This window comes from Electrophorus electricus, chromosome 8 (genome assembly GCF_013358815.1).
Source record: "Electrophorus electricus isolate fEleEle1 chromosome 8, fEleEle1.pri, whole genome shotgun sequence".
Lineage (NCBI taxonomy): Eukaryota > Metazoa > Chordata > Actinopteri > Gymnotiformes > Gymnotidae > Electrophorus > Electrophorus electricus.
This window is the reverse complement of record NC_049542.1, coordinates 5,521,427-5,547,868: the sequence shown is the minus strand read 5'-3', so window position 1 is coordinate 5,547,868 and position 26,442 is coordinate 5,521,427. Positions and strand designations below refer to the sequence as shown.

General features: G+C 44.0%; 3 protein-coding genes across 4 annotated transcripts in view; 1 reads left to right on the top strand and 2 right to left on the bottom strand.

Annotated features, from left to right (window-relative positions):
* Window positions 1–3,974: 3,974 nt before the first annotated feature.
* cx52.6 (connexin 52.6) lies at window positions 3,975–5,754 on the bottom strand. The gene is made up of 2 exons (XM_027014080.2): window positions 4,351–5,754; window positions 3,975–4,013 (listed from the first exon to the last, which is right to left on the bottom strand). The coding sequence occupies exons 1-2, from the start codon at window positions 5,752–5,754 to the stop codon at window positions 3,975–3,977; spliced, it is 1,443 nt and encodes a 480-aa protein (XP_026869881.2).
* A 1,221-nt stretch (window positions 5,755–6,975) lies between these two features.
* On the bottom strand, window positions 6,976–16,111 carry casp8ap2 (caspase 8 associated protein 2). The gene is made up of 10 exons (XM_027014083.2): window positions 16,061–16,111; window positions 15,249–15,348; window positions 14,953–15,033; window positions 14,705–14,811; window positions 14,512–14,586; window positions 14,235–14,350; window positions 11,142–14,092; window positions 8,409–10,905; window positions 8,128–8,227; window positions 6,976–7,906 (listed from the first exon to the last, which is right to left on the bottom strand). Exons 2-10 carry the CDS (start codon window positions 15,307–15,309, stop codon window positions 7,844–7,846), a joined length of 6,051 nt encoding a protein of 2,016 aa, XP_026869884.2. The 5' UTR covers window positions 15,310–15,348; window positions 16,061–16,111; the 3' UTR covers window positions 6,976–7,843.
* A 520-nt stretch (window positions 16,112–16,631) lies between these two features.
* mdn1 (midasin AAA ATPase 1) overlaps window positions 16,632–26,442 on the top strand; it is a 50,620-nt gene continuing 40,809 nt past the window's right edge. For both annotated transcript variants that reach the window (XM_035528820.1, XM_035528819.1), the window contains exons 1-18: window positions 16,632–16,872; window positions 17,370–17,596; window positions 18,010–18,234; window positions 18,529–18,636; window positions 18,942–19,134; window positions 19,237–19,446; window positions 19,784–19,915; window positions 20,140–20,243; window positions 21,126–21,240; window positions 21,483–21,664; window positions 22,563–22,644; window positions 22,943–23,038; window positions 23,350–23,462; window positions 23,832–23,980; window positions 24,287–24,347; window positions 24,789–25,000; window positions 25,147–25,250; window positions 25,643–25,787. In XM_035528820.1, the coding sequence (XP_035384713.1) occupies window positions 16,777–16,872; window positions 17,370–17,596; window positions 18,010–18,234; window positions 18,529–18,636; window positions 18,942–19,134; window positions 19,237–19,446; window positions 19,784–19,915; window positions 20,140–20,243; window positions 21,126–21,240; window positions 21,483–21,664; window positions 22,563–22,644; window positions 22,943–23,038; window positions 23,350–23,462; window positions 23,832–23,980; window positions 24,287–24,347; window positions 24,789–25,000; window positions 25,147–25,250; window positions 25,643–25,787 (2,554 nt within the window). In that variant the 5' untranslated portion in view covers window positions 16,632–16,776. The remainder of the gene's footprint in view (window positions 16,873–17,369; window positions 17,597–18,009; window positions 18,235–18,528; window positions 18,637–18,941; window positions 19,135–19,236; window positions 19,447–19,783; window positions 19,916–20,139; window positions 20,244–21,125; window positions 21,241–21,482; window positions 21,665–22,562; window positions 22,645–22,942; window positions 23,039–23,349; window positions 23,463–23,831; window positions 23,981–24,286; window positions 24,348–24,788; window positions 25,001–25,146; window positions 25,251–25,642; window positions 25,788–26,442) is intronic.

Sequence of the window (26,442 nt, the reverse complement as noted above, 5' to 3'; positions counted from 1 at the left end):
CTCGGGTGTCTTATCACTCAGCTCTGACTGAGGTCTCTGATACTATGATATTAATGATGTCTTGTTTGGCTTTTACAGAGTGACTGTGTGTGCATCTCTGTGTTTGTAAATCACACACGCACGCACACACACACACACGTGCACGCACGCACACACAAACAAACACACACACACACAAACACATGCACACAAGCCTACAAATACTGGCTGGAATACTCTGTTATAGGACATTAGAGTCTAGAGGTGTCGTGATCGATCAATAGTTTGTACTCTTGTTTCATTTGTTATTTTCTTGCTCGCTAAAATATTAACAGTATTTGTCTTTTCAAAATTAATATCAGGTACAAACCAGGAACTAAAGATTTATGGGTCCAAAGGGACATAGTGCACACATATGCAAAACTTCCCTAAAAATGCGTTGTTTTCATATTAGCATACTTGTTGCATAAAAACGATGAATTGTGGAAACCATGATGTTCCATCAGATAAGCACACAGTCATACACTTGAGTATCTATGTCTACTTTGATGTTGTTTGAGCATTTATGGTATTTTGTGACAAAATTCCCTTGCCCCATCCTCTAAAAATGCAAAAAAAAAAAAAAAAAAAAAAAAAAAAAAAAAAAAAAACAAAAAAAAAAAAAAACCCCTGAAGCTCTAATGATGGACACCCTTTTGTAATTATTGCTCAGTCGATTCCTTGGGCGGCAAGGAGGACATTAGCATATGTTTTGGATTGTACATGACATTGCGGCCTGCTCAGTCTGTTTTGCTTTGCCTTACAAGCCAAAGGTCGCTCTGTTATGAGGTTTTGGCACTCTAACGTGGGCATAGAAGGATTTAGGCTTGTAAAATGTCACTCACTTGTCGTCACATGACGGCAGACGGATTCATCTCCGTCACATCTGCCCCCGGGACCCACAACTGGTTGCCTGGTTACCGAATGCCTCACACGTGTGATAAGCTTACGGCTTCCCTCAGCTCCGTGTTGATTCGCTTTGGTCCACTAGTCAATGCTGGATCATCTAAATAGACTCACACTCGCTCTTGTATCTTGTCTCAGGGTGCGTGCCAACAATTTTCATTTCTCTGTTTTTTTTAAGCAAAATGGGTTTTTTTAGCAAAATGTTTTTTTAAACAAAATGTGTTTTTTGTTTTTTCTTCTGGTAGCTCGTGACGTTCACTTTCTGCTTTTGCTGATGTTCTGTTAAAAGAAAAATGATCTGCTTTCTGAATCAAAGCTGACAGGCAGTCAACCTATAACTGTTTTTTTTAGTTTCTAAGCTAATAAACAATGACACAGAGGGGAAAACAGATTTGCACAAAAGTTTGGATAGAGACCCAGCAAGATCTGCAGATTCTCCAACAAAGAGATCCATCATTTGAATTATTTTGAACTTTTGAAAATTGACATATGTCAGATATGGCTTTTAATCTGCAATTTATAACATCTTAAAATATGACAATGCAATCTTTTTTTTGCAGTAATTGTTGGTCTATATAAATGCTATAAAATGAGTACAAAGACATGCATGTTCTGCTTTGAAGCTGTTTTAAAACTTGTGTTTTAATGTGGCTGATGTCTTTGTTTTTGTTTTGTGCTGCTTCTCTGAAACATTGACACTGGCTCTCCAAAGCTAGCTCTCTTCACCAGTGGGGGAAAAACAGAGAAAAACCTTACCTTTTTTCCCAATTTGCTCAACTTTATAAAACATTTGGTATCCAGGCTGAACATACAGGCTGAACTGAGGAAAAATTGAAAACGCAAAAATGTTTACAAAGAGAAGGTGTCACATTTTTTGAGTCTATTGAACTTGCCATGTACATAGTAATTGTGAGTTTTAATTGGATAACTAGGTTTAGTATTCTCTTTTTAATTTTTTTTTGTATGTTTTTTTTTTTGGTTAGTTTTTGTTTTGTTTTTTTGTTTTTGTTTTTTTTTGTTTGATAAAGTTGTTCTTTGATAACTGCTTGTTTCCTCAAGCAGGTCTTTTTCGCCCCCGACGGGGATGTTTCAAAGTAAGAGGAATGGAAATGAACTTCCAACTTTTGCCTTAGAACTTGCAGAGGCCATAGTACACATTGACATGAAATGTGTGTATGCAGGGGTCACGGCACCCCCTCCCCACCTCTCACTTAGCAGAGCGGACTCTCACTCTTATCTACCTGTGAAATACTTCATACCTCTCATAACTGGTCAACGACTGTATCAGCAACCACATCAGGTGTTTTTTCTACATGCTTTTTACACAGAATATATGGATTATTGTAGATTAGTCGATTTTGGTGGACCGTTTTTAACGTGATAGCTTTTTTTGGCTTGTAGTCAGGTTTTGTTTTTTCTTTGTTCCTTCCCCCAGCCCCCCTTCTTGCTAGCTTTTCAATTTCTTGTTTTTCTAGAAGACTGTTTTGTGTTAATATTGTCGGATTGAGATTAGCTGTTATTTGCTTATTCTGTAGTTTTTCCTTTTTTTTCATGTCTACATGCTACATGACCCTAAGGAATTAATGACTTAACCATTGTAAATATGGTATTGTGCAGAACTCATTTTCATGCATTTCAATTGCTAGTGTTATATAAATGACAGATTTTTGTCTAGACACCATTTCTGTTTATGAAATAAAGATACATATCATGTACTTTCTTTCGGTTACTGCTCGTCTTCTCTCAAGATATGCACAGCAGTGCGGAGAGGCTGTTTTAGGGATGTTTACGTAAGGTGGGTTTGGTAATGCTTTCTGAAAACCAATGCTTGCCTAGTTTCAGAGGCAGCTGCACTACATATTTGTAGTTAATTATTCTGTCCGTGCAAACTATTTTAGTTATGAAGCAGCAGTTATGATGCTTTACCCTAAAAAAAGAAAAAAGAAAAAAAAAGCATTATAAAATGAAGTTTTTAATTTTAATTTGAAAGCATCAAACAATTTAGTTTTGCTACTGAGGATTGTATGTTGAATATTTAGCTAATACATTGCTGACAATATTAATAGTAATGTCTGTGTGAGCATGAGTGTGTTGGGCTGTTGGGGTTATTGGTTACAGTTCTAAACTTAGTGCATATTGATATATGCTAATGAGACCAGCAGTTCAGACCGCTCAGTCAATAATGGTGGGCAGCACACAGCCACTGACAAATGAAGCTAATTTCCAAATGCAGTACGCAACAGAAGCCTTGCATTATCTCATCAAACTTCCTTTGTATGTTTATAACAAAGCTGTTGGCTAAGCAGAAGAACCTCCAAGGAATACTCGCGACTGAAGGCCATCTAGAAGTAAACGCCCTTGTTTTTGTTAAATGCAGTTTGCCACTAGATGGCATTGTTGCACCTCTTATTAATTGTAGTCAGGAAGACTGAAGTATGCCAATCTCCACACTTTATTAATCTAATGTGCAAAATGAGAAAGCATAATGAACACAGACAAAAAGGTAAGGTGGTTCATAAATCTACTGTATGCTTGAAAGTTTCATAAGATTTCCAAAGACAAGATGAGTGAAAATAAGTCCTTTGATCTTTGAGTGTTATTCTAAAATGCACACTGGCATACTGTCCACATGAAAACATATACATAGGATTACTGTAAATTCAAAGGTTTACATGACTTTACTTAATTCAGATTGATTCAAAATAAAATGAAAATGATGAAAAAGCAAGAGTAAATTATTTTAATGTTACATATATAGCTCTACTAGTATCTTTTGAAGCACAGGATATAATTGTCATGTTCAAGAATTCAATTGCTATCAATGAATCATCTTACTGACAGGAAACGTCAGTCAGGACCAAGATCTAATTCCATTATAATAGCTCCTGAAATCTTAAACACAGAGAAGTTGCGTTATGCAGAGAAGATACGCTAGTAATTATGTGGTATGTAGTCAGTGAAGCCAAGGAAAGTCAAAGCATTGTCCCACTTGACGGTCATCGCTCCTTTTGATGGTCAGGCTGAGGTTGGTTCGACGCGACTTAGACAGTTCACTTTTTCATGATGCAGGACAGTTCCAGAATCATGCTCTGAAAGAGGGAAGCGCTTAATCTGGGGATCCCTCTCACTTTCATCAATCACAAATAAATCCACATGAGCCACAGCAAATAACACTATCAACAACTATCAACACACCTACCAATATACACTGAGTTCATGAACATAAAAACAGTGTGAGCAGATCATTCTGCTCTAATAGTAACCTTGCTGTCAAGTAACCAGTTGGGCTGGTAAACACAATTCAAACAAATATTAAATGTCTCATGGCAACGTGGCACTTGCTTTTCATTGTGATTAAACTTGAACAGTGCACCTTGCATGTCTAAGACTTTTAATCCTGGCAGTAGGTTGCATCACCTTCCTCACCATTGACATGCGCCGTCCACTGGCAAACGGAGGGGTCACAGAAAGGCTTTCCCCACGGGACAACTGCTTGATCCCTGACTCCGAGCCACTCATGGACTCATCTGATGGACTGGCCAGTCCACTCTCAGACATCCCTCGAGACAGGAAGCTGGCTTTCCTGGTATGGGAGCAGTGGTCGGTGTCTAGCACATCGCTCTCCTCGCTCAGGTCCATGTGCCTGCTCACCCTGCTATGCTTACGGCTGGCGGGGCGGAGGCACGGCAGGTTCTCCATGCTGCTTGACTGGAGGTTTCTCAGAGCACCAGAGCCCTTGGGCTTGGAGTTATCACTGTTGTAGGAGGGCCCACGGTTTTCCATCTTGTAACTGAGCTCTGCGGCCTGTTCCTGGTGGAGAACCTGGATCTCAGGCTGGCTGGAGAGATGCAGCTGCCCTGAGTGATGCTCCAATCCCAGTGGGACGTCCCTGTTTCTTGCCTCAAAGATGGGTGGAGGGGCATTAGCAGGTATATAGAGGGGCAATGCCTCCACCTTTTTGTTGGGCACCATGGTGTAAAATGTCTGGGTCACGTGCATTAATTTCTGAGGTGAGGAGTTGGTGAAGGCGCACGTTTGTTGCACCATGGAGTTTTTCTTTGACCTATAAATGCAATCATCGTATCCGCTGTGCTGGCTGCCGTATATTCCCTGCTTGATCTTCTTCATCCCTAGGTGCAAGATCTCTAAGATGTTCAGGAACAGGGAGATCCCAGCGATGACCAGCATGAAGGTCATGAAAACGCTCTTCTCCGTCGGCCTCGACACGAAGCAGTCCACAATGTTGGGACATGGGTCTTTCTTACACTTGTAAATTGGTGCCAGTCCAACACCATAGAGGGCACATTGCCCCACTATGAAGCTCACCTCCACCATCGACCTGGTTAGGATATGAAACACATAGGTACGTAGCAGGGCTCCCCTCAGCGGGGCTCTCCTCACTTTCTTCTGCTCAAGTGTCTTCAGCTCCTTCTCGAGCCTGCGCTGCTCATCTGGGGCACCTACGCACGCGCACTCCAGCTCCACCTTGAGCAGGGCCCTCTTCCTGTACCGCTCCTTCTCCAGGGTCCTCAGGCGATAGAGCGCATGGCCCATGTATGCCAGTGAGGGTGATGAAACGAAGACGATCTGCAGAACCCAGTATCTGATGAGGGAGATGGGGAAGGCTCCGTCATAGCACACGTTCCTGCAGCCGGGCTGCTCTGTGTTGCACACAAACTCGCTTTGCTCGTCTTCCCACACATCCTCAGCGGCAATACCCAAAACCAACATGCGGAAGATGAAGAGAATGGTGAGCCAGATCTTGCCCACCATGGTGGAGTGGGCATGGACGTCTTCCAAAATGCCCCCCAACAGGTTCCAGTCCCCCATTGCTTGTGTCACATCACCTGAAGATCAGCATGCACTCACCAGCAACTTAATGACAGATTGACCTAATTAACTCGGTTTTTTTTTTTTATGGTGTAGATTATTAGATCAAGATAATGAATTATGAATTTGTTAAGCAATAAGCAAATGCAACATCCATATATTTTCAAAATGCAGCCAATGTCATAACATCAATAAAAATCAGTCAGACAGAGACTTACACTCGTGGAGCTCATGGACAGCTTTCTGAACTGAAGTATTAAGAGGCCGAAGTATTCTGGATGTATACCTCCTACGTCCTCCCTTCTCCACCAAAGCGTGTAAGCTCCTCTGTCCGGGAATTGTTTCAGTGAATGAGCTCCAGACCCACTGCACGGCGAACCCATACGAGGTCTCCATTGATCCGTGGGCAGCCGGTCAGCGCCCTAGGGGCCAAAAGCAGTGCAGCACAAGCGCAGACCATGGGAGGAGGGGTCAGTCCGTTAGGAATGAGCCCAGACACCCCGTGCCCTGCCGTGCCCTGTCCACATTCATGTCTACAGCTGCACATGTGTACTATTGCATTACAGTGGCTCTCTTTCTACACCCACAACACTGCCAGGCTTGGCCGTCACTCAGGTCATACGAATATGCAGATAAATTATAGATACTGCATCTGATTGGGAAGAGCCCAGGCACAATAATCAGTCATGACTGATTTAATTGTTAACTGCTTGATGGCATATTTTGTGCTATGGCTCTTATCTGTGGGCGACATAAGAGATACAAGTAGAAAATAACCGGTCAATTGTGACACCACAGGACAGACTACCTAACATGGGAGCATACTAAACCTCAAATATCAAATTGTTTTCATTAATCAAAACAGCATTAAAATTAGTTAATACTAAACATTTCATTCAATTTTGTATATTACAATTACAACAGAACGTCTACCTCTGCAAGGACATATGATAAGCAAAGACATGCTGATGATAACTGTAGCTCCAATCAGTGATCTGAATATTTCATTGATGTTTTTAGGAATAAATCACAGAGGGTCTGAATGGGTTTTGACATTCTTGTGCACATTTGTGTTGGTCTTCCATCGTGCTGTGCACATATATGTAAACATTAACAGCCAATACCAAATTAAGAATGAATATGGAACTTATTGAAATTGGATCAGTGGAAACTTTGTCCAATACCTAATAAACATAAGCACTTACAGCACTGACCAGAAGAGAACACACAAAATAAATTAGCTTTATTCTAGAAAGTGAAAAACTTGCCAGCATTTACACTATTTACAGCATATTTGTTCCAAACAGTGAATTTGAGAGGACACTTCCCAACCTCTGCTTTTCAGGGCAAAATGCAGTTCACACATTTGTTAAGAAATATAAACCTTCGAACAAGTCATCCATACAGTTCGACATCTATAAGCCTGAAGATATGGTAATAATTTTATATTCACGAAAATATTAATTTTATGATAATGAGAATGTAAGAGAGAAGCTTAATTCAGTTGTCTGCACAGGCCATAGCAGGATGTTTGCGTGACATCTGCAGTGCTTGAGTAGTGAGAGAATTGACTGATTATTAACCACTGAACAAAGGAGATGGTGATTCTATAAACAAATACACTACACACAGCAGTCAAATGTGGAACTTCTGCTGCTTACTCATAAACAGGATATGAAACTCAAACATGAAACCTGGACATTGCTACCCAACGCTTATCTCTTTTCTCAAGAAATGAGGATGTCTAGATGATCCTGGTCTGTTGGTACACACAGACCACATTTGTTTTCACCGGTCAGGGTAGTCAGTCATTCATGTTCTTCCGACACTCTCAGAGGTAGATTTTAGAAGGCAAATTGACTCTAGCACACACAGGAAATCATGAACCCAGCTCAGTTTAGGTCAGCACATCACACCAGGTAACCAGTGTTAAAGCTTCTCTACTCAAAGCAACACTTCACAAACACTTATTTTTGATCCTCGCACATTGGCAAAATTCCTTGTCGAGAACCCCAGACTGGTTTATACAGTCTTTCACAGGATCTGTCCTCTTGTAACTCCGACCAACCTTCTCTACAGCCTCCTTAGCTCAGCACTCCATTTTCTCTTTCTTCTTAAACAGTTTCATGAGTTGTGTGAATCGGTCTTCAACCTATAAAGGAGGAGGAGAACATTAGCCTACAAGAGTACTTTTCAAGGCAAACATGCCATGCTAATCAGACTCAACTATGCATGATATTCTTGCAAAACATTAATGTTACAATGCCAGAACCACCATCCTGACCTCTGGTCTGTTCATTACTCCTGGACTAGCAAGAATAGCTCTGGGGCGTTACATCACATTCCTCACATTAGAGGAAAAACAATATATACCTGTGCTGGTGACTTTCTTAATTTGGCTGAAAGGGTGGTGAAGGTCTTCAGAGTAGCTCCTTTCATCTTGAGCTCAAGGAGAATATCCCGATCCTCCTCCCTTGGAGAGGGGGGGGGGGGGGGAAACCAAAAATAAATAAACAAAACAACAACAACAAATGCCAACATTAATGCTTATTAATATACATGTTTGGTTTTAAACATATAAGGACACACTACTGATTGTACACTGTGCAGCTGCAACATTCAGACTCTGCATGGACGTCTAAATTCATACTAACCTGGTCCAGGTCACCACCACTTCCCCTTTTTTCCTGACAACATTCCTGGCAGAGAGACTGCTGGGGGACAGCTGAGGAGATCCAGTCTTTTCTGCCTTCTTTGAAGGAGTCCTTTCACCTCTATGTTTGGGAGATTTTGACCTCTTCTTGAGCTTTTGTTTTTGATGCCCGTCTTGGGATTTCTCTCTTCTTAAGCGTTTTTCCTTTGGCCCCGAATAACACTTCCTACGCTTCCTAGATGTCCTCTCGTATGTAGTCTTGGCCTCAGATACACCATTTCTCTTTTCAGCCACAGCAGAAGGGCATGAGGCACTGGCAACATCGGTGGCTTTCAGCTCAGCTGGATTCTTGGTGGTTTTGGGCAAGCTAGCAGGACTGCTTTCTTCACTGGAAGCAGCGTCCTTGTCTGATGTTTGAACTTCAGTCCTTTCATTTGAGGCAAGCCGTGGATGAACATCTAATGATGAAGGTTTGCCTACTGATGCGCAGGCATCCTCATGAAGGGCTGTTTGTGCTGCTGCTGGTGTTTCTTTCTGCACATGTGCGTATTCTTCGTGTGCACCAGGAGACGTGTGTCTAATCCGCACAATGAAGTGATCGTTGGACCTCTCCATTATCTCGGCTTGCATGGGCAAGTTTGGTTTGAACTGGAATGCCACCGGATCTGTGCCGTCCCAGGTTTCACCAGTGCTGGAGCTGCAGCTGGAATTGTCCGTTTCGAGAGACAGATGAATATCCTGCTCAGTTGCGTCTTCTCCGTCGAGAAGTGCATCCTCGCCGTAATGGGCAGTGATAACGTTGCTTGGAACAGACAGTGGTTGCCCGCACGCTGGGTGCAAAAAGCTCAAATGGCCATCTGACTTCAGCGGGGAGGGAATAGTAAGAGATACTGCCAGATCTTCAGTCAAAATAGAGAAAGGTTGCTGGGAATTCCCCATGGTAAGAGCAGGAGAAGGATGGTTTGGAAGTGGGTTGGAAGGGACTTCTAACAAGCAGTTTTCGTCAAGGAGTGCTGGATTTAAAGGCAGTTGGATTTTGCTGTTTGGGGAGGTGAACTTATAAGGTGAAATAGAGGTCCATGTGATGAGTTTTGATGGTGATATAATCTTGCTGGGTGTCACTACCCCAATGAGACTCTCTCCAGCAGAACCTTCCTTTTTCGGGGTGTTGAGTGGCCAGCTTTGATGATCTCCAACACCAGCCTCCAGCAGATCAGATCCTTGCAAGAGACATCTGAAAATATCTCCCATTTGGGAATCGGTGACTAAGTTAAAGGTTAAACTTGACGTCTGCTGCTCTGTGAGAATTTCAAAGTCGGACCTGTCATGCATTGATCCGCTGTGTGAGAGGCGGCGAGCGTAGGTGGATGCCATGTTCTCTGGCACAGGGATGCTTTCTGGGAGACATTTCTCACTAGAGGAACCAGCAGGTAGCTGCTCTGATGTCTGTTCAGCTGGCACTTGAGGCACTTCCTCCATGGTTGCTTTTATGTTTTTGCCACTGCTTCCAAGTCCTCTGGCTCTAATTGGAATGCTACGTGGCGGATTAGTGGCCTTTTGCTGTTGATCTGCACCAACCTGCTCAGCTTTAGCCTTTATCATTCGTTTGTGCTGAGTAACAGTCAAGGGATCTTTAGTTTGTGTCTTATGAACATCAACGTTCAAATTCTCTCTCTCTCTGGGATTTGAATGTTTATTTTCTGAAGGTTTATTCTTGGAAAGATCAGATACATTTTTAAGGGCTGCCTTTAATTCTTTAAAAAGGAAATCAAACTGGCCATCTACAAAATTCCACAGCTTTTGTTTGAGATCATCTGCACGTTGGTCAAAGATACGGTTCACTATGCCATTGCTAGAGACCTTGCTCATAACAGAAGTGATTATCTTATTGAGCCTAGGTTTGATGACATTACCTTGAGAGCAAAATCGTTGAAAGTTTATACCATCAACAAATTCTGTGAAAGAGGCTAAAGACATATCAATTATGCAGCAAAAGGCTGTCTTTGTGACATTTTTGTGAAGTTTCATGTACTTTCTCCTCAGCTCAGAGCGAATGAATGACAACGTGTTCATAAAATCTATGGAGGTTGTGACGTTGGCTTTGGAGGGGGCACTTACTGTTTTGAATCTCCGCTTGTTGAAAGTGGGACTGTCTTTAGAAGAAGGAGCACTGCCTTCCTCATGGCGTTTGGGAGTGACAGTGGGTCTCATTTGAGATGTTTTTTTTTCTAGCCCTGGAGATCTGGGACTGGAATGAGTTCTCAGTTCCCATTTTGTTTTTTCATTCTGAGGACTCTGAATGACCAGAGCATCCTCCTCATCCTCATCACTGACTATCTCCCCCTCTTCCAGCTCCTGCTCAGTAGCAGTAAATGACAGAGGCTCCTGTTGGTCTTTTGGCACATTAGGTGTGGCTGAGGAACCAGGTCGCTTATTCTCTTTGTTCATATCCATCTTCCACGCATCTTTCTCTGATACAACGGCTGATGCAGATAAATCTTTAAAAGAAAAATACTTTTATTAAACATTTAAATACATATATGACATTAACACAAAGTTCAGATTGCAGCAGACTTCATGCCATGCCATTTCAGGCTGCAAAATTTGTCTGTGATTGTATACAGGAATCTTTTTTTTCTTAGCTAAACAACACTAAACAACTATATCCTAAAATAACAGTGTGCCTACAAACTTTAATAACATTGAATACAGAATACTACTGCCACGTACTGACCTTTGCTAAGACTTCTGACATGCTGCTCCTTTCCCAAATCCTGCTCCTGGACTTTCTTCGTCTGGCGGACCGGACTAGTCAGGGGGCTGATGGCTTCAGGAATTACCTTAATGTTACTCAGGACAAGCATCATGGAATCTTCATCATGGAGCACTACTGTAGAACTGGACAACTTGGAGTTCTGGCCCTCATTCTCCGTGGAATCAGGCTCGAAGGAGGTTGTCTGTTCCAGGCGTGTTACCTCCTCTGTGGAAGTGCTGCTGATGCTGACTACTTCAGCCCATGGCCCTTCTAATGACCTTAGACATATAACAGGTTTTTCAAGGTTTCCTGTGCTCTCCATGACAGAAATGGCTGTTTGGGAGTCAGCACAACTGTCTTGGTTTTGAGGCTTAATGTCTACACTAACAGTGCTGGAAACAACTTCAAGAGAAACAGAGGTGTCAGAATCACAGCAGGTCTTGGTGATAGCTTGAGTGTCCGCCGAGGTGGACACTTCCTCCTGACATTTATTACTTTGCTTCGATAGTGTGACTCCGGGCTCGGGTTGAATACCTACTCGACTATGTTCAACAGAATTTTCAGAACGGTCCTCCTCAAGCATATTTGTTGAAGTCTGCAATTCTAGTTCCTTGCATGTAGCTTCTGGTAATGGTGGAGAGGGAGCAACAACGGCTTCAGATTCCTCGGCAGAGAAATGAACTTCAGCAGCTGCAATAAAGTTTAACGCACACTGAGGATTCTCTGCACAGTTCTGAGAAATGCTAGTAGCAGGTTCCAATGAATCATCTGCTTTTGTAATGGATTCCTGTTCTTGTCTCTCTGAATCTACAGCGATTTCTTTTAAGGGACTTATAAGACTTTCGTTCATATCGCCATTAAATCTTGGGGTAAAATCCAGCTTGTTTTCTATCAGTAGGCCTGGCGAAGGCTCAGTAGAACTAGGAGTTACATCCTGACTCTTCATAGGCTGATTGTCCAAAGTGCTTGTGGCAAGTTGTGTAGCAGCATATGGTGTAGCAACATCTAATGTAGTTGCTGGGGCCTCATCCATAGCCTCTACTGACAGCTGGCTGTTTTCTATTTCATCTAGCACACAGAATTCTTCTCCAAGCGCAAACGAAACATTGTCCTCCAATGAACTGCCCTCAGGGGCATCCCCGGGGGTGGGCCCGAATGGCTCGTTAGCCAAGGCAGGCTGGCTTTGCTTCTTAACTGGCGAGAGAGTAAGGTTTAGAGTCTCCATGAAAGTTAGTTTTCTCTTTGGACTGCTTTCCTCTGCCATGGCAGGAATGTCACAGCTACTATTTAATGTCAGAGGGGACTGCACAGTTGCAACACATTCTGCCTGAACACTCTCAATGGTATGTTCACCTATTCTGCATTTCTCAGGAGAGGCAGACCTTGTGTTCTCCTCAGGTGGAAAACTGCCCTTTGATTTTGTGTCTAAGGAAGTGATTTCTTTTCCTTTATCAGTCCACGTTCTGTCTTTGTCATAACTGACAGCCACACATTTCTCTTTGGCCCCACTGCTACAAGAGCTTGCATGACTGACAAGGGACAAAGAGCTTTTACCATTCCTAGAATGATCACGTGATGCTATGCTCCGGGCTGACTGCTCCTCCGTTCTTCCATAAGCTTTCCTTTTATCTATACCCTGCTCGTGATCTTTTTTTCTCTGAGTGGGATCATTACAGTGAACACCATATTTAATGGGAGCATCCCGTCTGCTTTCCCGAACATCCGCGTGGCTTCTGTTCCTCCTATCCTTGTCACGTTTATCACCAAGTTTATCAACTGCCCCACTGACGTCACCTTTTGTACTCCTTTGCTCGTGTTCTTTGCTAGACTCTGACCTGGTGTTCCTCCTGTCTCCTCTGCTGCTGCTCCCTTCCTGCCTATTTCTCCCTTCACTTTGTCTCGTTTTCTTATGCTCTCTGCTCCTGTCACTCCTGGTGCGCCTCCTTTCTGAGCTGTTGACATCCTCTGGCCTTCTCTCCTCTTTCCTGTGATGTTCCCGGGTCCCTCGCTTCTCCACATTCCGATCCAGGAAGAGCCCTGACTTACTACCACAGCTTATTTCACTTACAGAACCACGGGCTCCTCTTCTATCACCAGAACCCTCTGGGTCTCTGCTGTGTCTGTTTTCTCTTTGATTATCTGGGAGTCCTACATTCCGACCCTGTGCCTGTGCATCCATGCTCTCTCTAGAAGGTGCCCTGGAGGTTTGCGAATGGACTTTAGGTGTGGAGACAGGCTGGGGTTGAGAGGAAGGACTCTTAGAACGCCCAGACCTTCTAAGTACTAGAGGACCCTCATTTTGCTGACGTTGGCCTTGACTAGATGCACAGTTCATTTTTGAAGGCTCCCTCTGCTCTTTCTGTAACTGGTTTTTGTCCACTTTGCTCTGTGCTTTTCCAGACATGTCCTTTTGTTTTGAAAAACCCTCCAGGTCCTGGGACAATTCAATCTGCTTACCTCCCACCTTGCCATCTAGCTGTCTCCCTGATGTTTCTTCATGAACTTTCTGGTTAGCAGTAATACCATTATAAGATTTTAGGACCACCGCTTCAGAGTATGTGCTTTCTCTTTCTTTGTTAACAGATATTCGGTCAGACTGGACATGTTTGTGATTTTGCAAGTGTTGAAGGTATAGTGAATCCACTCCCTCTGAGTTTTTACTTTGAGAATGCAAAGAACTGTCAGGATCACTTCTGGTGCATCTTGGAAGCACCGAGAAAGGTGTGGGTGCAGCATTTGTTGATGTTCCTGAGTACACCGGTGGACCAGAGAGTCTGCTTTCACCCTTGTGTTGTGATGCCTCTGGTAATACCCTGTTTTCTTTATGATCATGGGACTCCTTTATCAGACCTGAATTGCAGTTCAGACTGTGTCTAGCGAATACCTGGCTCTTCTCCACACGATACTGATGGCAACCACCCCAACTACGTCTGCAAGAGGAACATCCAAAAAGAAAAAAAAAAAAGGAGGAAAAAATAAATATATAATAAAATATATATTGAGTAGGTACTGTCACTTCAGCAGACTGTGTGAAATACACACCTTGTACAAAAAAGTCAAAGAACCATTTACCTGTTGTTTAGTTGGCTTATCTCTTCATCTTTCCTAACAATCTCCATCCTAGCAGTCTTGATAAGCGCACTGAAGTTTTTCTTCAGTAGGGTGTTCTCCTTGTATAAGCTCGAGTTCTGTAATGCAAAAAAAATTTAAAAATCAGATATCTTGCTCTTTGCCCCAAACTAACCCATCTTACTATAATAATGATCACCTTGTTCATGGTTTTTGCTTGGTTATTTTTTTAAATCATAAAAGTGCAAAATTACACTTAACCAAAAGCATAAATACACACCTGTTTTTGCACCTGTTCCAACTTTGCAAACAATTCCTGCACCTGGTTTTGTGCAGCATCAAATTTGTTTTTCAACTGTAACAAAATTTATTTATTAGAATAATACCAGATTCAATATCCTTTACCTTTTTAATTAACGTTACTGTACAAACAGTATTCTTTTGTTCAAAGAAACACAGCAAAAGCTAGAAACCTCATTGTATGTCGATTCTTTTTCCTCTTGCTCTTCTGTGATAAGCTGTTCATACAAATCCATGGACTCTTTCAGCCTGTGTGGTGAGATGGAAAAGCCTTCTTTCCCTAAAGAAAACACAGACATGACACATTAAACCACAGTACAGGAATCCTTCTATTTGCACAACCTCCCATTGAATTTCAAACTACCACACGAAGTATTCTACTTTTATACTGGAAACACTGGAGTAAAGTTGATACTCTCACCAGTGCCTCTACTGGCCCAAGGACTGTCCTCCAGCCCTGAGTAAATATCCACAGAGTCTTCATCATGACACAGTGCTGAATCTAAACCAAATAAATGCAGTTAGAAGGACTTGGACAAGAGAAAAAGCTTTTAGCTTATACACCTGGCCTTTTTAAATTTAGGCTAAAAAAGCCTTATTCAGTCATTAACTGCTAAGGGCAATACTATCTTTAATCAAGTTCACCCACCTTGGGAACAATGATTATTAACATCAGCCCAAGGGGCCACTTGAATAGTTACAGATATAGATATTTACCATAAAGCCCCTGACCAAGATCACCATAAAGATCATCTACGGGATGATCTTTCGTCTCCATGGTTGTCAGTTATGAATCGTAGAACACTGCTGGAGTGGTCTGAAATTGAAAAACTGTATGAGTGTTGGTTCACTGTTTACATACGAAAAAAACTGGGTAAATCCATCGACCGTGACAACAAAACCCCAACAGAACATAGCGAGTCTTGGTAAATAACAAGAACATAGGATTAGTTACGATTGCTACATACGTCTGCAAGTTTTAAGGGCGCATACTGACATTTTAACCACTTAATTATAATTTAAAAAAGGTCAAAAATTTGAGATAAACTGTAGGTAGCTACTAACCTACCTAGCCAACTTACTAAGCTTGTTACAACGAAAGTTACCACTTGTATGAATTTAATAGCTAGCTAACTTAGCTAACCAGCTAAACAGACGACAAGCTTGCTAACGTTAGTCGCTATTTTTGACGACTGCTAAACTAAATGCTTCGTGGACATGTAGACAAGTGCAGCTAGTTATCTAATTTCCATACACTGTGCGAGTATACATTAGCATAATGACCAAAAACATTTAGTTAGTCATTCGTTTTATACAAATGCACATTCTGTAGCTAGCTGACTGGCCAGTGTTACGTGATTTACATTTAGCTTCCAAGCTAGCTAGCTAGAGCTCACGGTACAGCCTAGACTGAAACATGAAGCACGAATAAACCCCGTGGATGATCAGGGAGTAATCTACACGGTTATTAAAAAGAGATTTTCAGATGAATCCAGACTGCCAAAACGATGTAGTTCATCGCTGCTCACCATTAAGCTCTTTCTTTGCATGGTTCCAAAACCGTCGCGCCAAACCCTTACTAAACAGGAAGTGACAACATTTTCCCGCGGTCTCTCGTTTTCCTTGAAATAATTAAAGAAACAAATAATTAAATTAATAAAGACGTTTTTACTCAGATTTCAGTGTATGCGGTAAGAATTTTTGTATCTGTGGCAGAACACTGTTAGCTGAACAACGTTGTGTTTTAGGCTATTATGCTCAAAGGTGACATACCTCAATTAAAAATAAATGCATAAAATATAACATCTAAGGTTTTACCAAAATAAGTCAGTATATCAAGTTGCTATTCGTGAGATAGCTAACTTGTCATGTCGCACTCGCAAATCTTAAGCACGAATCTCAAGTACGCTGTTTAATCAACTAAGACAAATAATGCTTTAGATCGCCACTTGTGCTGTAGACAGTAAGTCTCACAAAGGGTTAAACAAATTAAACAGCCAAGGTGTCATTTGCGCCTTTTGTCGCAGAGGCGAGCGTACGCAAGGCGGCACACGAAAATGACCCGGAAGTGCTCTTCATTGACTCACATGTGGACAGGGATTTTAACACTGACGGGAACGTGCTTGCTTGTGTTGTGATACAACCTGGATAGACAAGCGAGTGATGAGCCTTACGATTCCCATCACGTAGAAAAATATTTATAACAGTTGCAAAGATATCGTCGGATCTCACGGCAAATGATAGCATGGAAAATCTTGAGCTGAGCCTGACATCACTGGGTACAATTTCAAGGCATATCGATAAAAGTCACAACGAACTCAGCAAGTATTTAGCGAAACAGGTAAGATTTGCGTTTGCCAAATAGATAATAAGCTTTATAATAATTCAGTAGATGCCATTCTCGTGTGCAGGATGTGAAGTCGTGTGTATGGACAGCCCTTGATGGCTGTTTACCTCTGAGCTGTTTTTGTTTTGTGAACTACATTAAAACGATCGAAACAGCGGCTGCGCATAGTAGCTAATACTCCAGGCCGCACTATTTTGTGCTATTACTAAGAAATAATGCCTCCTAGATTTTGTAAACGTATATTAGTTTTGTCACGGGCAGCGGTGGATAGAGTCCACGTGTTTTTTCCGAGAGCTGGCTAAGGTTAGCTACGGGGATGATCGGGGACGATCTATAAACACGAGTAGTTAACATTTTCCCTGTAGCTCGTTAATACTGCTAGATCAGACTATGCAAAATTCTCAATCTACTTTAACTGGACGGCCTTTAAAAGTGTTGCGAGTGACGAGCGAGTTTTTTTTTTTTTTCCTCTCTCCCCCTTCGGCCGGTAGATATGGAGCCAACAGGACAGGCAGTGCATTCTGGGATGTTTAGCTCAGCTCCTGCTGGAGAAGGACTACACGCTGCTTATCGCCCGTCACCTGCGGCCTCTGGTCCTGGACCTGCTGCAGAGGAACGCGGAGAGGATCAAAGCTGACGTCAGGCTCAATCACGACCTGCATGAGCGCCTGTGCGTGGCTGTTAGTAAACTCCTCAGTGTGAGCCCAGACGCCCAGGCGTGAGTAGTCCCCCACCTTTCATGCTGCATGAGATGCCACACTTGCATCGTGTGCGTTTTCTTAAGGTCTTCACATAGTTCACACAATTAAGCAACCACAGAGTATGAGCACTTGCCCGGAGTTTTACAATATGCATAAAAGTGCATGCTATATTACACATGGGCTGTCAAGCTCCACAGCACTACAAAGTTTAGTGTATTTTCCTCCTTTTTATGTACTGTTTTTGTTAATTAGATATGAATTATCCTTTTGATCACCTGAAACGGGTGTGTCAATGGAGAGAAAATACTAAACTGTCTAATACTGTAATGCTTCAGGGCTCCAGTCTGACACCTCACCCGTTGAGCTCAGTCATGTAGTAATGATTCCTGTTTATTCAGACTGAGCAGAAAGTGTCCTCTGGTTCTTGCAGGTTTGCGGCAAGGTATTTCCGTAGTGCCCCTCCAGTGTTCCAGAGGCTCTTCTTCACCAGTGAGGAATCTGCTTCCATACAGTATGGCCCCAGGCGCATGAAGCTGCGCGACCTCATGGGGGCGACACTGCGCTTCCTCCAGAGCGACTGTGAGAAGTTCCGGGTGCTCTGGGACTGGAGCGTGTGTGTCTCGCAGCTCCTCACCAGCGACGTCATGGTTCGCGGGTACGGCCCATGCACCCACCAGGTGTAGACAGGCCGACGGGTGCCTGAAACGCTGATGGTCTGCTTGGCTAACTTACCTAGCAATACCGGGCCCATGATTGTGGGCAAATAACTTTTCTTTTTTTTCTTTTTTTTTTAATTGGTTGAAAGTATTTCTAGCTTTTGTTAGTTTTAGACTGAATTGTTTTCAGACTTCCAGAGATTGATGATGTGGGTTTTTGTGTTTGTGTTTGTGTGTGTGTGTGTTTTTTTGTTTTTGTTTTTTGTTTTTTTTTACAATTTTTTAAAATGAAGATACACTGCACAGTGCCTTGCTTTGGTGTCCCACATGACTGATAACCAGAAAACCATCTTCCTGAGAAAGGTTCTTTCAAGTGAAGAGATTCTGCATATAAAAATGAAGTAAGTTCCTTTTGCTCTTTTATCGACCTGATTAGTGGTTAGTCGTCCCAGTAAAGGAAGGCACATTTTAAGGTAATCTTGTTTCCAACTTTTATCTGAATGATGCCTCATCTCCATCGCCTTAATTGCATATTTTCATGCAGCAACCCTTTTTTAAAGCTTATCCTATGACTAAGAATGCCTCACTGGATCCCTGTGGTGGTGAAGATTTGGTGAATTTCAAGATGGCTGGCTGTTTACGGTGATCCAGCCACTCTTTCATCCTGGCTGTGACCACAGTGCTGCTGGTCTCCATCTACCTGTAGGTCACTTGAAGAGTCCCAACAGCTGGAGGTGGAGAAGGCTCTAGTTTTAGCCAACCAGGGCTCAGCGATGTGGCGTTTGGAAAGAGGAAACAAGTTTACCAAAGGCCAGGTCATGTCCGAGGACCTCTCCCAGAGCGTCGCGTCTGTATGTGGTGTGATCCTGCCAAGACTGAACCCTCGGCAGGAAGAACAGGTGTGATGGACGTCCCCAACATAGGATGGCCCCCCTGCACACTGGGGCAGCTTGCATGTAGTGGTCCTGGGCCTCTCTTTAAATTTTTTATGATGGCTCTAGGTGTCTTTGAAAAATCTGGTGCTTGTGGACTCGACGTGTCGAAACCTCAGGCGGCTTGCCATGGCAGTGGCGTCCCAGAAGCCCGTTCTTCTGGAAGGGCCAATTGGATGTGGCAAAACTGCGCTGGTTGAGTACTTGGCAGCTGTCACTGGCCATGTCAAAGCCCCAGACATCCTCAAGGTTCAACTGGGGGATCAGACAGACAGTAAGGTAAGCTCTCTCTTCTACTGCATAACACACCAGTGCTAGACTGCTTGTGCTTTTCATTTTTAGTTCCTGTAAAAGGTCATTTCTAAAGAAGCTTTTGTGCATAGCCAGGGATTTGGATTCAAAAAGGTGACTTTGTAACGCAACGGCATCCTAGACATTAATCAAACGCTTCAAGTTAAACTTTCGCAGAGTGCAAAGCCTTTGTTAGTGTGCCTTGCGCTGTAAGCACTGTAAAATGCGGTGTGGCCAATTACAAATACACAAATGAACCAAATTTGAGTTACCAAAGCGCTGGTATTGAGATTCCTCCTCACCTCCACGGCATGGCCTCCTGCAGATGCTCCTGGGTATGTACCGGTGCACGGACGTACCCGGCAAGTTCATGTGGCAGGCCGGCTCCCTGACACAGGCGGTGTCCAAGGGTCATTGGATCCTCCTGGAGGACATCGATCATGCTGCGCTGGACGTGGTGAGTGCTCTGCCTCTGGCCCATTCCCCCCAGGGAGTTCATGCTGAGTTTCAGCTCTGTGAGTTACCTCATATCCAGGGCTTTAGGGGCTGTATGGAGTGGCTCTCATACTGTGCTCTCTCTCGCTCTCTCTCTCTCTCTCTCTCTCTTGCTCGCTCTCTCTCTCTCTCTCTCTCTCTCTCTCTCTCTCTCTCTCTCTCTCTCTCTCTCTCTCTCCCTCCCAGATATCTGTGCTGCTGCCCTTGATTGAGAACAAGAAGCTGACTATTCCAGGCCGAGAGGACTGCATCCAGGTCGCGCCCGGATTCCAGTTCTTCGCCACCAGACGGTGAGTGGTGCTAGCAGGAGGAATCGCAGCACCCTGTTGATTCGTGTTTTGTTTTTGTTTTTTTTGTTGTTTTTTGTTTTCCCCCATTGAGCCTCTGTGCTCCTACACCATGCTCTTACTCCATTACACTTCTTTTTAATTGTTCTGATAAGTACGTTCAATTTAGGTTGTTGTTCCGTTCACCTGGTCAAGAAAATTGATCCATTGTTACATTTCAGTCCAGGTTTGCTTAAAGTTCACACTCAAAATCTACGATTCAACCAAAATAAGCTAAAAAAAAAAAAGTGACGTATGTCACAGTCTATGGACTTATTAGGGTTGTGTATGCCTGGCGTTATTTTCACCATCTGGAAACAAAGCAAGAGGTGGTAAGCTGGATAAAGGAGTCAAATCACTCCAGAAATTCTTCCACTGCACATACCAAAGAAGGTTGATTGCAAAGAGAAGATGACGACACAAATTTTGGATCCCTGTACCAAAATGTAATGGAAACATATATTTTGTTGTCAGTGTTGTTAGTTTACGTGCGTTTGGTTCATATAGTGTTCGTGCTTCAAACGAACCACACCAGAATTTGTTTAGAAATGGACCAAGACCAACCTACGCAGACAGTCTTGATGTTCTTATTTGGTGCGCACCAGAGTTCGAAAGGAAGCATTCACACTTACTCTATTGAACCACACTAACAGACCAATCACGCCAGTGTTTGTTTTAATCGGGCAAAAGCCACCAAGTCTGAGCAAACCCTAAGACTTGTGCTCTTATGGTTCTGTTCTTTTTAATTGTACGTCCCCTTTATCATACTGTTTCATTAGTGTGAGCTTGAGTTTAGGAAAGCTGTTGTATAAATTAAACTTGTGATGTGTTGTTGCCATCATCCAGAATGTTCTACAGTGGTGGCGTCTGGCACCGGCCTCAGAGCACCCATGCCTCTCTGCTGGACAAATACTGGAGCAAGCTTCAGCTCGGCAGCATGACCAGAGACGAGCTCAAACAGGCAAGCTGCTGTTTTTGCGTTCTCTTCACAGGGATGTAAGCGCGGTGCATCATTAACAGGAATGAAAGCAGGGAGCATGACCTTTTTTTGTTGCATCTTATCTTTGCTATGGGAAAAGTTAAATGCTAGAGAAAGGAATATCCCTGGAACATGCTGACTGTCTAAGTATGTGGATTTCATTTTGGTTTTTAAAATTTATTTTACTTTTCTCGCCTGCCAACATTTTGCCTGCTTTCTCTCAGGTCCTGTTGAACAGGTACCCTAGCCTGGCAGCGGTGGTGGACCGTCTACTGGATATTTACTGCCAGCTCACTGGGGACAGGCACCACGGCCCTGGTGTTTCCAGCCCGTGGGCACCTCCACCAGGGCAGAACCCAGGCGAGGAGCGAGCTGTGCTTCTGGAGGGCAGAGGACTCTCTCTGAGGTAGTGCCAAAGTACAAAACCAGCAGACAGATCCATAACCCCCACACACAGACAGAAAAGGTATCTTTCTTCACTGTGTGGTTTATAATCGGAAATACCTTACTCGAGGGCATTTATGTGATTTCAGCTTTGTCACAGTTTGATGGCTAGCATTTAAAATCAAACTTTGCTTATTACCTCAGGCTCTGCTCCTTAGCTATGGAAATTAGATCAGTATGTGTTTGTGTTGAGCGGTTGGACTCGATAAATCAGTGGGGGCTTGGAATTGATCTCCTTTGGAATCAGCTTGTGTTCATTTCAGAAGAACGGCGGGCGGGGGGGTGAGCACACTGTTGAGCCACAGGTTTGATCATTGAGCTGTCACATTTAAGGCCCAGTTTGCTGAACATTCACACACACTTGCTCACACAACGTCTTTGTAGCGAAAGCATGACTGAGTGGATTCCCCAGTCCATACAGGCTAATATGCCTGTCCCCTCTGCCTGTGGCACTACATACATGTTGCCCATGACCGGGACACAGGTCTTCATTTAGACTGTGTTAACACCAATCCAACCTGTGTCCATGCCGGATATTGCTAGGCATGGTCATGGAGTGACCATGAACCCCCCCCCCCCCCAGTTTTATGATGCAGTAGAATGACCCCCACCCCCCTTTTTTTTCCCCTGTGTGGCAAAATCAGCAGTGGGAAGGTTCCCTATGTTTTTACTGAACTGTTGCACTGGTGCATGCCTTCATAGCCGAATAAACCGAGTCACTTTTGTGAAAGTACTCAAATAGCCTCTAGTGATAAAAGTAATGATACTAATTATAAGCGTCTGTTGAATGCTCTAAATGTAGACGTATTAACTAGGTGGTGTGTGTGTGTGTGTGTGTGCGCGTGCGCATGTGAGAACAGGGATTTGCTGAAATGGTGTGAGAGAATTTGCGTGAACTTTGATAGCTCGTCTTCGGCCACGGCTCAGAACGTCTTCCTGGAGGTGAGTAATTTCCTGTCCTATCAGCCCACTCTTAAGTATCGGGAAGGTATCGCGAAGTGTAACTTTTTTTTTTTGCGCTCCATGCTTTTAAAGGTGATGTGGAGTGGGGAAAAATGTGCTAATCGAACAGCCGAATGTGGAAAGTCACTTTTGTGCAGTGGATAAACTAAGACAGAGCAAAGTAGTAGTGGATCCAACTGCAGCACCTTACTCTTGCATTCTACCCTCCATGGGTGGTGGGTGGTGTGAACCCCAGATGTTTTTGGGTAACAGCAGGCTTTGTGGCCCTCCTCCCCAGGCACTGGACTGTTTCACAGCCATGCTGTCCAAAGCAGAGGCCAGACTGAAGCTGGCAGAGATCATCGGCGGCAAGCTCAACATCTCACGAGAAAAGGTGGGAGACAGAGTTAGTCCCTTAATGACATACCATTTAATGCACTGACGATGACGAGGCTTGTACGCTGTAGATCCTGCTTATGCTGCCGATATGACACAAGCATTGCATTGAACACTGTTTGAATAAACTGCACTGTTTATTGCTGTGTTTAAACTGTACAGTTCACATTTTTCCGAATGATTTGGACTGGATCTGAAGATGATTCCTCAGACGGGCTTGTGTCAGCTTCGACCATTTTCGAGTGCTGCGCTACGCAGTCTCTTAACTTTTGCTTAACACGTGCCTGCTGGCTGCTCTCTCGTTCTCAGGCTCAGCACTTCTGCCAGCTGTACCAGCCGGGCATGACCGTGACGGAGCTAGAGATGACAGTAGGCCGTGCCACACTACTGCGCAAACAGAGCGATGCTGTGCGCCTTGAAGTGTAAGGCTCCTCCCCCAGTGCTGGCATGACCTCAGCTGCCTCGCTCGTCTCGCTCTCCCTTTCCCCATGTGGTGTTCTGGGTGGTTTAGCATTGTGCCAGTGTTCCCCCCCCTGGAGTCATGGGCACCCTGCTGGTAAATTGAATAAATACAGAATCGATCGCTAACTCGCTAACTACACTGATTACACAGGAAGTGGACATGCCCTCAGTGTGTTGGACAGATGTGCCAAACAAATGCACTGCCCCCCGGTGTGCTCGGTCCTGTGAGGTCATCTGATTTTGTGAAGGCGGAATAGAAGAAAATCTCAAAGAATTTTTAAAATTATCAACATAAATGCACTAGAGATGTTTTTGTGTGTGTATTGCAGAGAGAGACAAACGTTTGCTTCCACGCGCCCCTCCTTGGTGCTGCTGGAACAGCTAGCAGTGTGTGTCACCAAGGGCGAGCCCGTCCTCTTGGTTGGAGAGACGGGCACAGGCAAGACATCCACTGTGCAGTACCTGGCGGGTCTAACAGGTGGGCCTTAACCTCATTGAGCTTCTGCTGTTAGAACACATCTCCCAACAGCTGAGCTTTCAGATCTCACATCTTGGTTTCATCATGATGGGACCTGCCTAGGGGTTTGATGCCCCAAGTTTACCAAAACATCAGCAATGAACTGTTTCTGATTTGGTCTCAGCTAAGCCTGTTCATTAGTCATCTCAATGGAACTGATCCATAATTATCTCACTTTCAACCATGCACGTCTGTTCATTAGGAGGTCTAAAAGGCTACAACTGATCCTAGGTCAGCATTCTCACTGAATGTGTGTGTGCCCTGCAGGACACAAGCTGCGTGTGGTGAATATGAACCAGCAGAGTGACACGGCGGACCTACTGGGAGGGTGAGTGCACCGCTCAACTGCTCAGTCCAGTTTCACATTCACGGCTCACATCAATCTGTCTGCGAAACAATCTGTCCAAGAAGTGTATGTATAAATAAATCTGGTCTGCTAAGGACTCCACTGAACAGCTTAGCACAGTACCTGGGCGTCTTACCATAGATGTTGTCTTTCCCAGACGCTTGCTCTGTTGATTTTGAGTCATTTGAATGGGTGGATTGTGTGTACCTCATCCATCCATCCATCCATCCATCCAATTTTGTTTCAGAAAACTTTAACCTTTGCTGATTGTGATCATGATGGTTGGTTAAATTTAATCATGTGGATGTGAACTGAGCACGTACCACCTCATTTGATTAGGACTGCGTGTATTGACTCCAGCTGCCACTTGGCGTAGTTTGATTGGGGCTGGGTGTGTTGAACCGATCTTGCACTGGTGCACAGGTACAAGCCCGTGGACCACAAGCTGCTCCTGCTGCCCCTACGTGAAGCCTTTGAGGACCTGTTCTCGCAGACTTACTCCCGGAAGCAGAACATCACCTTCCTGGGTCACGTGCAGACGTGCTTCCGAGGAAAGCGCTGGCAGGACCTGCTCAAGCTCATGGACCACGTGTGCAAGTCGGCGCTGACCAAAGAGCTGCAGGAGAAGCCCAATGGTGAGATGGTGGCCCCGTCTCCTGCCTGTGTGCCACAGCTCCAGCAACGGGTCCTGAATGCAAATTAACGTGTGTGTGTGTGTGTGTGTGTGTGTGTGTGTGTGTGTGTGTGTTGTGTGTGTGTGTGTGTGTGTGTTGTGTGTCAGCCGCTTTGCTTCAGGAGCGATGGGAAGCTTTGGCTCAGAGACTCAGCCAGACCCAGGAGCAGATCCGAGCACGGGAGTCAGCGCTGGTCTTTGCCTTTGTTGAGGTAGATATGCACGCACTCTTGTAAACTGGAGAAACAAAGGGAGAGTTTCATGGTCCATTTGGAATCTAGTACACTTGTTTGGATAAAAACCATTGTCTTACGATCATCCATACTAAGGGTATCCAACTCAGGTCCTGGAGATCTACTTAGTTCCAGCCCTAATCTAACATACTTGGCCCAGTTAATCAAGAGTAAGTTCTGTTGGTACCGAATTTTGAAGCAAACTTGGAGATGCCTGTTATTAATCCACTTTGCAAAGTTTTCATGTACTTTGGCTACAAGGACAAGATCAAGCACTGAATATTTTTGGTGAATAAATGAGTCAACATACTGTCATGTCTTGAAGAGAGCGACATGCTCAGATTGTCTCGCATGTGTGTGGCTGTGTGTAGGGTGCTCTGGCCCAGGCGGTGAAGAAAGGTGAATGGATCCTACTGGATGAGATCAACCTGGCCGCAGCCGAGACTCTGGAGTGTCTGAGCGGCCTGTTGGAGGGTAACACCAGCTCCCTGGTCCTGCTCGACCGTGGAGACACAGGTGAGGCACAGACCGTGTCGGGCTCAAGAACACACTCCTCTTTTCTCACACTGTTGAACAGGTGAACCCAGTCCTTGGCTGGCCTGAGCACTGGGGCCTGGACTATCACTTCATGGGACCTGAGTTATGTCCACAAACAAAATCAAACATGGAATTAACCAGACATGAGAAAAGGTCCCTGCAGAAATCTCACCATATTTTGTTTGAGGATGGTGCTAGTATTAATGAACTCTTTATTTATTTAGTAAAAATATCTATTGCTGTATATGGACATCCCTTCTGAGGATTGATGTCAGGCATTTCAGCCATACCCATTGCTAACAGGTGTAAAATCGGGCACATAGCCACTGGGTCTCCATAGATGAACATTGGCTATAGAATGGCTTGCACCGAAGATCTCAAGGACTTCATACATGCCACAACCATGGGACAGCACTGTTACCACAAATCAGTTGGTAAAATTTCAACCATGTTAAATCTGCCCTGGTTAACTGTAAATGCTGTTATTATGAAATGGATGTGTCTAGGAGCAGCAACGGGTCAGCCATGAAACTGTAGACCAAGTAAACTCGCAGAGCGTATAAAAATATCTTCTGTTGCCTTACATACTGCAAGTGTAAAGCACACCACTGGACTCTTGACCTCAACACCATTA